The 18,372-nt window shown below is 36.9% G+C and overlaps 1 protein-coding gene across 1 annotated transcript in view; it reads right to left on the bottom strand.

Moving 5' to 3' along the window:
• LOC131031686 (ferredoxin-dependent glutamate synthase, chloroplastic) overlaps nucleotides 1–18,372 on the bottom strand; it is a 268,749-nt gene that overhangs the window by 155,600 nt on the left and 94,777 nt on the right. Inside the window, exon 9 of the mRNA XM_057962794.2 lies at nucleotides 13,435–13,580. Within this exon, the coding sequence (XP_057818777.2) occupies nucleotides 13,435–13,580 (146 nt within the window). The remainder of the gene's footprint in view (nucleotides 1–13,434; nucleotides 13,581–18,372) is intronic.

Below are 18,372 nucleotides of genomic sequence, written 5' to 3'. Positions count from 1 at the left end.
GAAGGTTGAGGAAGAAAACCAGCAATGGAGGAAGTATGTTCTCCATCTTACCAGGCCACTCAATCATGAGATACCGGTCACCCCTCCACAGCCTCTTCAGCAAGAATCAATGAAGAATTACAAGGACATGAAGGGCACATTCACATAGGCCAAGGAGTGGATTTCAGATGCTTCAGCATGTGCTGATATACTTGTGGAAAATTTAGTATCAACACATGAGTCGACCTCTTCGTTGGTCAGTCGTATCCAGGACCTAGCTGCCAATTGGGAAGATGTGGAGGAAATTCAAGATGAAATACTTCCACATCTGAAGGTTAACTGAGGCTTGTCGAAGAGAAGTTTGGTGGATGCAGGTGTCATACAGGCCGGGGATAGGTATGACTTCAACACCTGGTATTATGCCTTGGTCACCCAGATTGAAGTTTTGAAGAAATCCGAAAATAAGTGCTTTGAAACAAAGGAGAGTGTCAGGAAAATTTTGAGTAAGGTGTTTCATGTAGCGTCAGAGATCTGGAAGAAAGAGAGTATAAGGGAGAAACATTTGCATGCAAAGAACCTGAGAGCCAGGATTCAGTCGAGCTTCTCCAAAGACTCGGGGATGATTGACAAGGGCGATCTTTCAAGGATTGCAAATTTTATCTTCATCGATGAGAACTTTCTTGCCCAAGCAGTCAAGTGGGAAAGCATCCTTGCCACATGTACCGATGATGTGGACATCATCGACTTCCAGATTAGCAGCTTGCCAAGTGTCACTATGGAGGAGGTCAGGCTTATCGTGTCTAGGTACATCGAATCTGCGAAAAGTGAAACTACACGCTCACCTCAATAAGAATAGAAGCTGTGCCACGTGTCACTTTCTCATTCTTTCAAACTAATAGAGTTTTGGGAAACCCAAATTAGGGTTTGTAGCTTTCAATATGGGCCCTTGATCACTATTTGATCTTGGTCGTTCATTTATTTTCTAAAAACTATATAAGGTTACCTCCTCTCATTTGGAGAGTGTGAGGTTTTTGACATATTGTTGCGTGAAGGTCATTTTCGAATAATATATTGCATGTGCGCTTCCTCTTAAGGCTTTGTAATCTCTATTGTTTGAATGTTTAGCATGGTTTCAATTTCCTCAACACTTAGTTAAAATTAATCTACATTTGCTTTCATGTTATTAGAGTTGAATGAAGGATTTGATAAGTGTTAACTGACGGTGTATCTTCGCTCATACTTTTGGTGAATGGATAATTTCCATCTCATTGTGCAAAGTTAGTCTGAGCCTATCCTCTGTGCATGCCAATATTTCAATCATAAGCACAACCCATTGAAGATTGCACCCACTTTGTGTAGTTGTCCTCAATGTGGCGAAGCAAAGTGTGGTTTCCCAAGAGCACCCAGTTGATACTGTCTTCGGAGTTCGTAGGACTAGATTGGCCTTCTCAAACCCTATCTCTTTTCCCCTTTTTTTGAAAGTCTAAATCCCCAAAAATCAAAAAAAAAAAAGAAGAGCTTAAAATTGCTAAATCCTTCTAAAGTCCAACAGTTTAGAAGACATTTGTTAACATAAGTCCTCCTTGAGATTTTCAGCATACACTACCCAAGAAGCTATTTCACTAAAGTCGCTTGTTCGCACATATAGACCTTGGAATCAGTAGTGATATTTTAGGAGAGGATAAAATACCTTCAGGTATCTTATTCTAATGTTTGGTAGATGATAAAACAAACACCAACAAGTCTTAAGGAATAACGCCCTTCACAAATGGAATCCCCTTTATTGCAAGCAAAACAAAACAGACAAGCAAACTAAACTAAGAAAGAAAAGAAACTAATCTAAAGAAAACAAAGCAAACTAACCTACTCTAAACAAAAATAAAAAAATTTAAGCAAACAACACTCAAAAGACCTAAGTATATACAACTCCTAGCATGATTTCTCAGGATATGTAGCAACAGCAAAGCAGCGATCACAATCCGAAGTTTTGCAAACTTGTCTTTAAACTCAGAAAAATATTCTTCCAAAGTACAAACCTGAAACTCAAGCAAAACTTCAAGAAAGATTAGTAACTAGGGCAACTCGTCTGGACCATGATTGATCCATAAACAAGTTGTCTTCCCTAAATCTCCATAAACAAAATGATATTCTTTATAGCCATCAATAGGGAAAGATACAACCCGGTGGTCTTCATTTGTGGACAGGAACTCTTGCTCCCCATCCATTGATTTATCAGGAGGTCGAAGTTGATGATGAACCATACCACTTGCATCTGAAACATGGAGATTAGCATCACGTTCCAAACTGGGTGGAGTGTGGTGGGAATCGGATTCAAAGGGGAATTTGGAATTTGGAACATTGCATGTGCTGGCTCCTTTTGAATCCCTAATGGATCAAGCCCCAACCCGAAATGTTCTTCATTTTTTGTCTCTATCACAGTTACTTGTTCATCAAGTAGCGTTCCATTTTTCTCAATTTCATCTAGCAATTCCTCCATGACTGTGATCATTGGATCAAGCGCTAACGTGAAATGCATTTCATATTCTGCTTCCATCTTGGTAGCCCATTGATCATCAAATATTCCATCTTGTCTCCAGCCACTTATCACTTCTTCCATATTGTTCATGCAAGATTGAACTTCCTTATCAACGACTATTCCTTCTTGAAGTGCACCACCTCTATTTCTAGCTCTCGATGATCTTCAATAACTTGCAATTATGTATATTCATTCACTTCCATATGCTGACAGTTGCCTTGGGTGGTTCCCCTTGCTTGGAGGATGTATTCCATTGCTTCTTTGATCTTTACTCCAATAGCCTCTCGTTCTAGTGTGATGTAGGGGCAACCTTCATCTACTTGAATGCTTGATTCAATATCTTCTTCCAATTTTCTTCCTTCATAACTTGATGATGTTGCAATGCTTTGCTCTTTTGATGCAGCACTAAGATGCTCGTTCCAGATGTATTTCCTTGGCAACTCCGATAATCCCAACTGACATCTAGCTTGGTTGATGGCCTCTTCACATATTGAACAAGTAAATTTTGAAAGTGGTTCATTGTGAATCCGACACCAACGAGGAAGAAAAACACCCTTCAAGTGAACATTACCGAACTCTATTTGATTTTGAATTCTCAACCTGAATCTTGAGAAAGGATCATTTCCATTGCCCTCATCATCAGGCTTTATACACAATTTTGGTTTTGGAACATCCCAAAAGAAAAAATTTCCTTGTAAAACCAATTCTATCCTTGACAAGAATGTCAAGCAATTCATCTCATCATGCTCGGTTGTTTCATGAATCCGGCACCTCCCTGGCACGACAAATCAGGCTAAATTCTTGGGGTGCAGCTATGCATTCAAATTTTCCTGAATCTGAGCAATGTCCACAAGGAGACTGTCCTGACAATAAGAAATATGGAACAGTCGCCCATCAATCGAGAAATCCTTTTTTTTTCTACTTTTTAAAAAAAAAATTTCGCGTTTTTTTGGATTTTTTTGACATAAAAGAGATCTAACATAACTCTGATTTCGCAATTCATAGTTCATACTACTTCGATCTAGCCGAATTTCTCCATTTGAATAAATGACCAAATGTCCAGCCCTCCTTCTAGCGCCAATTTATGTTGGTGTACGTTTTATCATATACCGAACATTAGAATAAAGCATCCACGGATACTCTATCCTCTCTTGAACAAAATCACTACTTGTGCAAAGATTGCGAGAAAGACCACAAGGCGACTCCAAGGTCTATATGTGCAAACAGGCGACTTTATGCTGGATAACTACCTTGGTTATGTATGTTGAAATACAAGGGGGACTTACGCTTGGTTCGTTCCATTCACAATGGAGATTTATCATTTAAGTTTTGGATCATGGATTTCAAGAAAACTGAAAAGGAGATAAGGGTTTAGAAATTCTAATCTATTCCTAAGAATTCAAGAGATAGTAAAGATTGAGTGAAACTAATAACAACACTTTGTTTCGCCACACTTAGGACAGCTACGCAAAGCATGTGCAATCTTCTAAGGTTGTGCTTAAGATTTTCACACTTGTGAATAATACCAACAATTGAACAATATTACTCGAAGTAGAAGTTAGGCATCCACATCAAAGCTTAGCCTAACTTTACACATTGAATGAAAATCATCCATCCAACAAAAGCATGAGCAAAAGTTTCACCAATCTAAACTATCAAATCCTTTATTCATCTAACGTACATGAAATAAAATCTAAACTATGATGAGGGATAAGAACCATGCAGACTCCAAAATAAGGGAAATAATCACCATCAATTCGAACAATGTATTACTTATTATTTTGGCAATCCTGAGCAACAATTGTTTATCTCAACATGTTTTGCAACATGCTCCCATGATTTACAAATGAGGGGGTGAGCTCAATTTATAGGCTCCCCAATTACAATTCAATGGCCAAGATTGATTTTCAATCAACGGTCAAGATTACAAAATGAAACCCTAATTAGGGTTTGTTACAACTAACTACCCTTCGACCAATGAGAAAATTACATTTGAGGACACTTCTCCTTCTTGCTAAATATAAACCAATAATTAAAATAGAAGGTTGTTACATTGTGAAGTGTGCCTTCTAGAAGCTTCTGGATAAGCCAGGTTAGCTGAACCTGGATATGTTGACTTGGAACAATCTAACTGTTGAGTGTCCTCCTTGAATTCTCCCAAAAAGGTGGCTAAGTCTAGAAATTTGTTTGGAACACTCTTCTTGCCGTCATCTAATTTTGATTGGGAACTTGTCTTCAAGAGATGAAATCCTTCAAGAAATCCAGAATTTCTTTTCAAATTTTTGCCAGGTCTAAAGACTTTTCTTTCTTGATGCCTGGAAACTCTTTCAAGTGCCTAGGATTTTGGAGAAGAATTCCCCTGTGCCTTTGCCATAATGAAGGAAATTGGAACTTTTTATGTGAAGATTTCCCATACTTAGCCAAATTTTGGCTAGTCAATTTTATTTTGTGACACCTTCATGTGGATCCTTCAACATCTAGCCAAGATTTTGGCCTTCTCAATGCCTGAATGAGCTTTGTTTGTGGTTTTGTCCTCAATTCTGAATCTGGCTTGTGCTAAATAGAACAAACTACACCATTGGTCAATAATTTTATTCATCTCCTCCTTATTTTCCTCTGTATTCTTCTTTTTTTCTTCCTATTTCCTCTCCAACACTTAGTCAAAATTTGATTCCTTTGGTTGTGGAAAATTCGTTTGGAATACTCTTGTTGCCGTCATCTGATTTTTATTGGGAACTTGTCTTCAAGAGATGAAATCCTTCAAGAAATCCAAAATTTCTTTTCATATTTTTGCCAAGTCTGAAGATTTTTCTTTCTTGATGCCTGGAAACTCTTTCAAGTGCCTAGGATTTTGGAGAAGAATTCACCTGTGCCTTCGCCATAATGAAGGAAATTGGAACTTTTTATGTTAAGTATTTCCCATACTTAGCCGAATTTTGGCTAGTCAATTTTATTTTGTGACACCTTCATGTGGATCCTTCAATACCTAGCCAAGATTTTGGCCATCTCTATGCCTGAATCAACTTTGTCTGTGGTTTTGCCCTCAATTTTGAATCTAGCTTGTGCTAAATAGAACAAACTCCACCTTTGGACAATAATTTTATTCATCTCCTCTTTATTTTCCTCTTTGTTCTTTTTTTCTTCCTGTTTCCTCTCCAACACTTAGTCAAAATTTGATTCTTTTGGTTGTGGAAAATTCCATACTTAGCCATTTTTCATGTGTCATACTTTTATTTTCCAACCCGTTCATTTGTTTGACCCTTAATTTCATGTGCAAGTTTGTCAAATTTGTTTTTCCCTTTAGCCATTTTCTCTTTTCGGCATGGCAAGTCGATTGTCTTCATGTCTTATCCCTGAGCAATAGGCGAGTTTCCATTTGGTGCAGGCATCTTTACATATTCCATTTATGCCTAGGTAAATTTGGAATGTCTGTGTTTGATCAAACTTTCAAGGTGTTTGGACAATTTACCTTGGACATTTTTCCTTTGGACACTGGATAGTGCTTGGACTTAGGCGAATTTTACCTTCCTCAAGTCATGCCTTTTATACCTCCTAGGCGGACTTTGATGTTTCCATGCCATAGGTGGACTTGAAGTGTGCTAGGACAATCTTTTTATGCTTGGTGACTTGATGGTTTCCTTGCCAAGGCGGACTTGGCACATGCTTGGACAGGGCAAAGTTTCAAGGTTGAGACAGTACAAGAGCATACTTGATGTGTGTCTAGCCAAGGCAGACTTGATATCCCTTTACGAATGGCGGACTTTGCTGGTGTCTTGACATGCCAAACTTTATGTTTTTATTCCTCTCCTTGTCTTGGCGGACTTTGGTTCATCTTGTATCATGCTTAGGCGGACTTGGATCATCTTGTGCCAAGGCGGAGTTGGAAGAAGCTTGGACAGGGTGGACTATTGACCTCTCTTGCCAATTTATGTTTCCTTTAATCTTCCTTCTAGAGGGCAGACTTTGACAATTCCTTTCCAATTATGCATAGGGCATACTTGGAAGAAGCTTGGACAGATTTTTTTGCTTGACTTTATTCCTCTCCTTGTCGCGGACTTTGCATTGCCTTGGACATCTTTTACCCTTGGAATAATGTTTGGGCATCCATCTAGGCGGACTTCATGTTGCTTGTGCCACACACCTGCTAGAGCAAACTTGGCAAAGGCTTTGCCAACCTTGACATATGCTAGGCGGATTTAGAAGTTGACTTGCCAATTGATTTTCTTTCTTTCCACGCCTTAGTTTTATTTCTCTCCTTTCAACTTGGTAGCTTAACCTTGAGTAGGAGTTTGACTAACTCTTGCCATGAGTTAGTTGACTGATGGTAAGAGTTTAACATGTGTCAAACAACTTCACTTGTGCATGAGGTGGACTTGGAAGATGCTTGGACATGTATGCTTGGAAGGAATTCATTTTCTCTTTGTCATGCCAACTTGGAAGACTCCATGCCAAGGCGGACTTTGAAAAGTCTTAGCCAACTTGATCTTCTTTTAGGAAGGGCGGACTTGAGCTTCTTCTTGCCATGTTTACCAGCCACTTGTCTTGGGGGGACTTCATGGATGTCCTACCATTCTTCTCCACCATATTTATTCAAATTGTCATGTTCATCTTCCTTGGGCGGATTTGCTTCTTGCTTAGGGAATTTTCCTTGACACTTAACCAAATTTCGAAATTTTATTCCCCAAGGCATCAACACTTAGCCATTTTTTTGAATTTTTTCTCCCCAAGGTATCAACACTTTGCCAATTTTTTGAACTTTTTCCTTAACCAAAGGTAGGAGTTTGATGAACCTTTGCCATGAGTTAGCTAACTGAAGGTGGAAGTTTAGAGCGTGTCAAACAACTTTCTCTTTACAACTTGTATCAGCTAGCTAAAACATTTGATTCATAGGAATAATCACTAGAAAGATTCAGAGGCAAAGATCAAAAATTCCAGCCACAAAAGGAATTAATACCAAGCTTTTGGATAAAGAAATGGAAACATTATAATGACTCTCTTGTAATAGATGAGATATTAGCATACAATCAGGTCCAATATAAATCTAGTAAATTCGTAGAATCCTTATATGCTTCATGAGAAAGCAAGTGAGCTCTATATAAAAAGGTATACTATACGCAAGTTAAAACTCCACAACATACTAGTAGAAGAAACTTATTAGATGATAGCTGTGACTAAATATACAAGAAGCATGGGCCCATACCATATATTTTGACATAGCTATGATATTCCTTGCCTTTCCTTAGGCTTATGAATGGCAGGTGAAAGAAATCAAGTATTCATTGTAGGGAACAACATAGAACATAGATAAACAAAGTTTTTAAAGAGACAATGGAAACATTGCAATAACTTCCTTCGAATAGATGAGATGTTAGCATATGATGATGTCCAATGTTAAATATAGGAAGCAGAAAGAATCCTTATATGGTTCATGTTGATGTGGCTAAAGTCGCGTACCTCGACTCTCTCCGGTCAACACAAAATAGAATGTTGAGTATCCTATCCTCTCTTGAATAAGGAAATCCCTAATGCTATTTTAGATTATCAAAGGGAGCAGCCTCAAGGTTCCAAATGTCAATTCTTGATTGCAGGATAACTCAACAGTTTCATGTGTTTTGTTGGTAATACAAGGGGGCTTACGTTTACAACAAGTTGGTATGCATCTAATGATGCTGCAATTCTCGGACTAGAAAATAAAAGCAAAAGGGAAGGGTTTAGGGATCCTAAATACAGTGGTAGTAATGGCTGGTGCTATGGGTAGATATATTTCCATAAACCAATTCCTGTTTCGCCAGAGACACCCTCACAAGTCAATAAAGCTCCAAAGAATAAATGGATTTTCAGACTATGGGGATTCTTCCAGGCACCCAATTCTGGCGCAACCTAAAACAAATACCCATGGTTGAACTAAGCATAGTTCAGATTCATACTAGCCATGCACAATGACCTACAATCAATAGGTCCCCAATGGTGTGAACCAGAAACCTCATCAAGTACCTTTGCATTTCACCATTAAAACCATTGAACTCTACTTAACTAGCTGAAAGGAAATCATGCAAATAGGAGAAAACAAAAATAACAAACACCATATTTCATTGTTCATATATTGATTCCAACTACTATTACAACAATTTCTTACAACAGTCCTATTCTACTCCTAATCTGCAAACTGCATCTAACTATTCTAACCCCTAAAGAAAAATCTAATTTCACTTCTAAGAGTCTAACCCCTAAAATTCTAACAAATTCTCACCCTTTACAAAGAGAGGCACTGGCCTTTTATAGATTTTACATTTCAGATTAATGGCCAAGATTGACTACATCCAATGGCTACAAATGGCCTTCTAGAAGCTTGGCTGCTTTAACCCATGCCTATTAACTTTCAATTGTCCTCCCAACCACCTCCTCGGCTACCGACCATTATTTGACATCAATTTGGTCAATCAAGTAGCTGAGGAATAACTGACCTGTGTGCTATTGTGGGTTCTGTACACATTCCCCCATTTCAAGGGATCCCCGCCCTTTTTTTGGTCTACCCTGGTAAGAAGAGAGAAAGAGGGATGATGGAGGTGTTTAGGGCTTCAAGTTAAAACCACACATTTCATGGGAAAAAGCCGAAATTCATTAAGAGCACATTAAAATGTTTATGTTCGGCAATTTCCATCCTTTTACAAGGAAAGAACAAGGGAAATTCGCACATTTTTATTTAAAAGTCTGAGTTTTAAAACAAAGTGAATGGGCGCTTGAAGCTCAACAAAATCGCACCTTTTGATTAAAATGTCCGATTTGACTAAAGCGAGTGTTTAGAAAGTTTAAAATTTGCAAGCATTAAGGTCACTTATTCCCTCTATAAATCCCGAATTTCATTAAGACAAAGGAGGTTTGGTGTTTTAAGCAAATTTGTAGGTTTTGCAAACAAAGCCATGAACGTTTAAAACAAAAATTCGACATTTATTATTAATTTGCGAAATTTGGCAATTAAAGTATGAACAAAAAAGTTTGGTCCTTTTTACAAATTTGTGAGTTTTAAAATAATCGTGCATTCCCCCTTAAAACCCGTTTTTTTCCCTTAAAGAGAAAAGAGGGATTCAAGATTAATTTAAAAGTGAATATTTTTATTTTTCCCTCGAAGCCTTGGAAAAATTTAATATTTGTGAAATCATTTATATCTTTTCGAGGTGATTGATTCAGGTTGAAATCAATTGTTTGCACATCGACATCGTTGGAAAAGGCTAAAGTGACAACTTGAAGCACAGATTGAGGACATGATTGCAATCAAAGTTGGAAAGCGAAGATGCAGAGCGTAGAATCAAAACAACAAAGCACGGAGAGATGTGCCACTACTGAACCACAAAGTTGAAGTCCACCAACAAGACCGAAGACAAAGAACACTCAGAATGCTACAAGTGTATGCATTCTCCAAGATACACAGCTGGACTAAATTCCAGAAAATTAGTTTAAAAATTGAACTGCTTTACTATAAAAGGACTGCCTGTGGGCACCATCTAATGTATTTAAAGCAAAGGACACAAGTCAGTTATGCTTCAGCTACCTGATTGACCAAATTGATGTCAAATAGTGGTCGGTAGTTGGGGAAGTGGTTCGGAGGACAACTGAAGATAACTAGGCATGGGTTAAAGCTGCCAAGTTTCTAGAAGGCAGATTGCAGCCCTTGGGTGCAATCAATCTTGGCCTTCGATTCAAATTGTAAAATCTATAAAAGACAGAGGCCTTTCTCTTATAAAGGGTTAGAATTTTTAGACAGTTAGATTTTAGTTGCAGTTAGTAGATTAGGAGTAGAATAGAGTTGTTGTAAGAAATTGTTGCAATAACAGTTAAAATTAATATATGAGCATTGAAATATGGTGTTTGTTATTTTGATTTTCTTTTGTTTGCATGGTTTCTTTTCAGTTGGTTAGAAGTAGAGTACAATGGTTTTAATGGCAAAATGTGGGGGATATTTGATGCATTTCTGGTTCATACCATTGGGGACCTATTGATTGTAGGTCACCATGTATGGTTAGTCTGAACCCAAAACTGTGCTTAGTTCAACTGTAGGTATTCATCTTAGGCTGCACCAGAATTGCGTGCCGAAATGAGTGTCTCTAGTCTAAAAATCCTTCATCCCTTTGGAGCTTGCACCGTTCTTGTCGAGTTGTGAGGGTGTCTCTAGCGAAACAAGAATTAGTTTATGGAAATCTGCCTACCCGCCGCATTAATTGTTATCGTCATTGTCCTTAGGTCTCCTCAACCCTTCCCTTTTGATCTTTATTTCCACAGCTTGAGAATCACAACATCGTCGGATGCAGACCAGCTTGTTGTAAACATAAGGCCCCTTGTGTTATCGGCAAAACACATCAATTGTTGAGCTATGTCGCAGCCATGACCTGACAAACTGAACCTTGAAGTTGTCCCCTTTGATCATCTAAAACAACATTAGGGATTCCTTACACAAGAGAGGATAGGATACTCACCAATTCTTTTCTGTGTTGACCGGAGAGAGTTGGTAAAGCGATCTTAGCCACATCAACATGTACCCTTGTTTTATTTTGCATTAATAAGGGGGCCATAGGTAGTTATTTACATTAAAACAATTCAATTTTACAAACTGATTTTCTAGAATCAATTCCAGCTATGTATTTCTAAGTATGCATACATTTGTAGCATTCTGTGTGTTCTTCATTGGCAATGCTCCATGATCACCATCTTGATCCTGCATGTTGGATCTTTACTTCTAGGCTTCGATCGTGATCATGTCTTCAATCTACGCTTTAGGTTGCCACCTAATTCCTTGCAGCGGCATCGATCTACAAAAGCGAATTCAAATTGAATCAATCACCTTGAAAAATTGAAGTAATTTTGACAAATATTAAATGTTTTCAAGGCGATGCTGGGCTTCGAAAATGAAAGATGTTTTCTTTTAAAACAATTTGAATCCCCTTTTCCTTATTTCACTTTTTTGATTCAAAATCATGCCACTTAAAGGGAAAACTTAGGCAATTAGAGGCAAATCCCAAAAAAGTTCCCCTTTTATGATTTCACTTAACATTTACCACTTTAAAGGGAAAACTTAGGCAATTAGAGGCAAAATGCGAAAAGTTCCCCTCCATTCTAATTCTTCAGTTTGCCTAATAAGGGAAAGTTTCGGCCATTAGAGGTGAAATGCAAACATTATTTTTAAACATCTTTGTTATTTGCCTTTTGTCATTTTCCCTATTAGGCGAAATTTTGGCCTTTTGAGATAAAATTTGAGACTGCTAATGACGCCCAAACTCGGCATTTTTGATAAAAAATTTAACAGCCCTCCTCTTTTCTAAAACTCGGTCTTTTAAAAGAAAAAGTGTCAAAAGACAATTAGCAAATTTTCTTATTCGCCATTTATCCCTTGAAGGAAAAATTTCGGCTTTTAGAGCACAAATGCGAAAAAAGTTGTGTTTTAATTCCACCAAAAACCTCCCTCTTTTTTTCCTTTGATTCATTACTTAGCCATTAAGGGGAAAAACTCAGCATTTAGAAGAGAAAAGTGCGAACAAGGTGCTTAAGGCGAAATGCAAAAAAAAAGAGAAAGGTTGCTTTATACTTTGAAACTTGGGTATTAATCGAACCCCCCTTTCTTTGTTTAACTTAACATCCTGCCCTCTAAGGAAAAAGCTCAGCATTTTAAGATAAAAATGCCAAAAAGTGAAATACAAAAGAATGCAAATGGCTTTCACAACATTTTCGAACCCCCTCCCTTATATTTATTTATTTTATCGGGTCCGCAATAGGCTCGGGTTTTTCTCGACGATTTTGGAAGCTTGGGGAGTTTGAACTTAATATTTCTTGCCCTTGACATGCGATTTTCACATTTCTCTCGGCATTTGCAAGGCGTTTGGGTTTGACCTTTACAACTTCAAGGTTCTTTCGAGCTTAGCAGGCAATTTGACGAATCTCTGCTATTCTACAGACCTCTCGCATTTTATTGAAAGCCTAAACTTTGTATTTGTTTGGCCTAATGAATTCGATTTGGCCTCCCTTGGGATTATTTCAGTGTTTCGCAAGCAAAATGATGGCATACTTATCTTTGAGCGACCACTACCCATAGCACAAGTCGAGATTTTGACAGGTTTTAGCAGATGTGATGTCGGGGGGGGGTTTCTTTGGTGATTACCCTCAATACTTTGCTTCGACCCACTAATAATGAGCATGGCCCCAACTCGAGATATTTTTGGTGATTTTGGACACAATGGCAACTTATGATTTCGCCATCGCGACTTCGAGCCCATTTTCCAACTTAGACCATATTCGGCATATATCAGGCAATTGTAGGGAGTTTTGCTCGCATTTGCATACACGATTTCAAACATGGGCATCTATCTCTATCAGGCAGACAACACACAAAAACGGGGGTCTCTTGTCATAGACAGGGTGATGTGTGCGAGCACAACAGTTCACACGGAAACAAATAGGTGTTGTATAAAAAGGTATAATATATGCAAGTTGCAACTCAACAAAATATTGGTAGAAGCAAATTATTAGATGATATCTATACGATTAATATATGCAGCATAGGTTCATGCCCTATTTTTGGACAGTCGTGCACAGATAAGATCTGAAATACTATCTAGGATATGGTTAACGGTCCTTTCTTTTTCCTTAGGCTTATGATTGACATGAAGAAATCATCAACCATTCATTGCAGAGGACTACATAGAAAATAGATAAATAATCTAATTATTTCTAAACAATAGAATTAACATGTACAGCTAAAGCTACAAGATAAGACAAAGAATTCATTTTAAACACTTAGAAAATTTATAAGGCATTTTATTATTCAAATGTCATAGTTCTTGTACTTTCAATTGGTGAGATTTCTTAGAAAATTTTCAATACTCATACTGCTGACCATCTACATCATGTAACAAGGCATCAATAATACTTACTGCTGATTCCGTAAAACTGTTTCACCATCCATCAATGTGGATGCAAGGAACTTAGAATTTTTTACAGATCTACTATTTTCATCTAACCACTGTCGGTATGGGTTTCCCATGGCAACACGTCTCTTTACCCCTGTATTCTCATACACCTGTAAATCAAGTATAATCTTAGTTTAAAATGCACTTTCACAATTTCATATACAACTTTACAAAAAAGCAGTCAAATTAAATGGTGATAGATTCTGAACAAAAGAAAATAAGGCAAACCAAACATGAATAATACACAGCCGATTACCTAAGACTAGGATAAGAACAATAAAACATAAGCCAATAAGATTTCAACCAAAAGAGGGGGTTATCATCCTTTTTTAATTGAAACATATGCCATATATTACATAAAATTCCTTTCCCCACATTTTTTTCCCAATAAGCCCACTCAAGCTCAAATTGGAGCTTTTTTCTCAGCTTTGAAAGCTAAGAACTTAAATGTTAGGAAGTACAGTCATAAAATTCAAGAAAATTAAATGACTGGTTTAGAGTTATCTATTGTTATAGTATATTATTCTACCATATAGTTTAATATTTTATTCATAGAAGTAAAGCAATAATTTAAAATTTAGTATAGGAAAATTATTCAAATAATTTCACAGGGGGATACCAGGTGCCATAAATAAAATGTTGAGTATTATTGAGACTAGTTGTCACATAAGAGAATAATGAATGAGAATATGACAAAAGAGACTAATGTACGTAGAGATGCATTAAATAAAGGGAATCTTCCATCTAGGCTTACCTGTCATTTTTAGAATCTCCCTTTTGTGTCGTGATTAATTCCCATACGAATGGAGTTTGGACTGCTATTTTCAAATTAGACCTTTGCCACTTTTACTCACTTGCAGATTGGTGCATCTGTTTCATGACATAGGTTATGCTCTAAAGCTTTACAAGGTAACAGAGCATATCAGATTGCCAGACTTTGGCACATATTTGGTTTGACCGGACAAGATAGTCTACATTGATATGGTTGAGGTGTCCATTTGAAACAAATGTCATTGATCTAGCTTCATGTTGCTCAGAAGAATACTGACTTGTATCTATAACAATAGTTAATCAGTATTCATTTCTTATTTGTTGGTATGATTTCATATCCCTTGGGTCCCTTCATTATTCTCTCAAAGAAATCTTAAAGCTGAAGAATGGTTGCATGACTGTGTCAAGATACATTCGTATGAAATTTGTTCAACAGTTTTTTTGGCGAAGAAAGGTTGCAAGTTCATGAATCTACATTTATAACACTATTACATGAATGGTTTACTCTTGCATCTCTTTGACTAATGAATATTACAAAGATCTATTTGACTAAAATGAACATTACACAAGTAATAAGCATAATCATATCGTGATTTTACAGCTTTATTCTTGCAAGAAGAAAATGTAAACAAGAAATTTAATGGAGACGCCAAGCATGGCACTTGGTGCTAAAAGAAATCAATGAAAGTGAACAAATGAAAGCAATAAATAATACTCAAAGCAAGCAAGGTGAAATCTCAAAAATTAGGACAAGTGCTGTTTATATTGTGGAAAAATATGTTGCTTCAAGAAAAACTGCCTAAAAAGAGTGTATGATATGATTTGATACAAAATCTCACAAGTTGGGTGTGATCATAAAGAGAAATATGACAAATAAATTATTGTATTTTTATCTAGTCAACACACATCTGATGATGTCCAATACATTGATTTAAGAGCCTCAAAGCATTTTTTTAGCATTTTAATTTGTTCCTTCCAACACAACACAAGAAAAAGCATGTAAGGATGAAAAAATTTTCAAATGATAAGAGGAAGCTTCCTTGTAACAAAACCTACAAGGATGAACTTTAGCTTTTTATAGTACACACAAGATAATTCTAGGGTTTTTGACATGCAAGGCAAAAAATCTGAATTTTTGCTCACAAGTATGGGCACAAGTCTAATCAACTCTTTTACAAAAGACAATTGTTTCCAATAATCTTTTGACTTAAATCAAAGGACCTATAACAGCTAGAAAAATCTCTCTTCTTGGCTAAAAGACCAAAGAGAACGAGTACAACACAACATTTGAATTATATTGAACATAAACACAAGATATTATAGATCAAATATGGAGATTTGCATTCAGAGCTACAAAACCTAGATCAAAAAATATTGCAATAATATTGAAACCAAAGATGAAAATCTCTTAATCGGCAATAAATCTTTTGGCCGAAAATTTTTTAAAAATCGAGAATCGAGAAAAATCGGCAAATTTATCAAACATTTGAAAATATATAATTCTTAAAATATTCTAAAAAAGCACACAAATTAAAGATTTAAATAACAAATCTATTTGATATAAAACATAAAATTAAAGATTTTAAACTTTCTTTTTGTTTAAATAATAAATATATTAAATCAAATATTTGAAATATTATATTTTATTTTGATATATTTAATAAAAACAAAATAAATAATAGAACTACATGATTTAAAACAAAAAATTAGAAGATATTAAATTTTATTTAAAAAGATCAAAATAAAAACAGTGTGCGCCTTTCAACATTGAATTTCATTTAAAAAACTATGCCCTTTGCTTGAATGTTTATGCCATAAATTTGGTTTGTGAAGGTTTATGCCACAAATTTGGTTTCCGAAGGTTTATGCCACAAATTTGGTTTGCCCGTATGAATATAGAGCGAATTTTGACTGATTTTTAGACGAATTTTGAAGTTCGGCGTGACATAGCCGTCGGGTGTGTACTACGTGCATTTTCTCCTGCACATTTAGGGTTTGGGTTTCATTAAAAAACAAAGTCGCTTTTTAAACACGATTTTTTGCCATTTTGCTCGCAATTTTATCGCGATTTTCCCTTATAAAATAGCACGATTTTTACCTAAAAATTGGCAGCGATTTTTTTGCAGATTAAATCATTTCAACTTCTAACTCCCGATAAATTGTGATTCAGACGATTTATTGACCATTTTTTCATCCTTGATTGAAACAATATTCATCTTATGAAATCACACAATTCAAATTCCTAGACTCTCCTTTCATGTATTTCTTGAACGCTCCTCCTTGGATCCTTCCTTTAAAGGAGACCATCATTAGAGCTGCTAGAAGGGCATTTGAAAACCATACATCTAGGTCATTTGGACCTCCCCTCCTATGCCAATTGACCCAAAGCTTGCTTTTCCCACTAAGCATTTTCTATGTATCTGTAGTGTTGTAAACTGTAACCACTTGACAATTTCACTCTTTTTGGGCCCTTGCTTTAGTGTACCTCCTTCTAGGTCATTTTGGGCCTATTTTGGCCTTATCCAAATTATTGTCATATGCTCATGAGGTGAACTATCCTATGTCCTGGGACTGTGCACTCTGCAACCATGTTTCTCTGGTCCCTTTTTGGTTGGGCTATGGTGCCTACCCTAGTCCTAGTGTCCCTCCAAAAGGGGCCCAAGTTTGAACATATGCGAGTTTTGATTCCCATCATTTGTGATCCAATCCCGATGATGTTTTTGTGATGGATTTTCTTATGATTTATTCATGTTATTGCATCAACACTTGGAGGGTTTATCTAAAGTGCACTGCATCACCACCATTATCAATCCTAAGCCAATATCATTTCAACTTAAGCATTTCAATTCAGATTTAGCCTCTACCCTACCAAGGGTAAGCTCTCTTTTTCATCATCATTTCCATAGTGGAGGTGGAAGCATCAACACGGGGTTTGACTTAGTCAAGTCACTATATAGTACAACATTTTCCCTCTTTTATGTGTGTAGGAGACAGATCCGACGGCTGAAGGTGAAAGGATTGCATAGAGCAAACTAAGATACATCGTTTTAGGCTTTGAACAAGTGAAAACCCTCGGTCTATGTCAATTAGTTCCATAGACCAACACTTTTTGGCTAAATTTTGGAGGGAAAGATGTACAAGGTATGTTGATCTAAAATCTGAAATCTCAATTGACAAAAACACCTAGAGGTCTAAGGCAACTATCTCCCAAAGAAACGAGACTCAGACTCGGCTCGGACTCGGCAAAAACGACTCGGCGTCAGACTCGGCTCCAGACTTGGCTGGACTCGGGAAAGTGAAAAACTCAAGAAATTTAGAGATTTTTAAAGATTTAAAACTTGTTTCAGGCACCCTTTATTGAATACACCTTAAAGACACAATAACATCATCAAACTCGGCTCATTTGATTACATACACAAGTATACATCAATCACATAAGCATAAACGCAAATTGTAGCTTAAGGAGATACCAAACATAGATATATAAATATTGTCAAATGTATACAATATTACAAAACTAATGGAATAAAAAATCCATGTCATCATATGATCATCATCAAATGTTTCATACAAATACCAAAGGTAAATACAACTACAAGCCTATGGCTCAGAGGAGCCTACACCCTCCGGCCCCGGCCCCCTGCGAAGGCGTCTAAGGTAGGTCCTGGATGATTCGACAGCCGTAGCCGCTCCCCGTGACACCATGCCATGCTCACCAACATCAGGAACATCCGTGTCACTATCTGCCTCTGAATCTCTTGTCTGTGCTCGTGTTGTCCGCTCCTCCTCTGCCATGGCTACAGTCTTAGCCTCTATATCTACTTGGTCGATCCAATCAGTGTCAGACTCGGAGCTTAAATTTTCCCTACTTCTATCGACATAGTTTCCCCCCATATTTTCCCTACTATCGACGCAGTTTCCCACCATAAAGGTGTCGGGTGTTATTTTTCTATTGGCTGACATGTTGTAACCCTAATTTTTCTCAGTCTCAAGCGAAGGTTGTAGTGAACAAAGACGATACCATTCATTTAAAAAAACTTTTTAAAATGTTTTTTTTTTTGTCATTTTACTAACCCAGCCAGTAGTCAAGTTTGGGGCTCGGGACTCGCCGAGTTTGGCGAGTTTGAGCCA

The sequence above is a fragment of the Cryptomeria japonica genome, chromosome 6 (genome assembly GCF_030272615.1).
Source record: "Cryptomeria japonica chromosome 6, Sugi_1.0, whole genome shotgun sequence".
Classification (NCBI taxonomy): Eukaryota; Viridiplantae; Streptophyta; class Pinopsida; order Cupressales; family Cupressaceae; genus Cryptomeria; species Cryptomeria japonica.
Note: the sequence above shows the minus strand (reverse complement) of the source record. Positions and strands in the feature narration are given on the sequence as shown.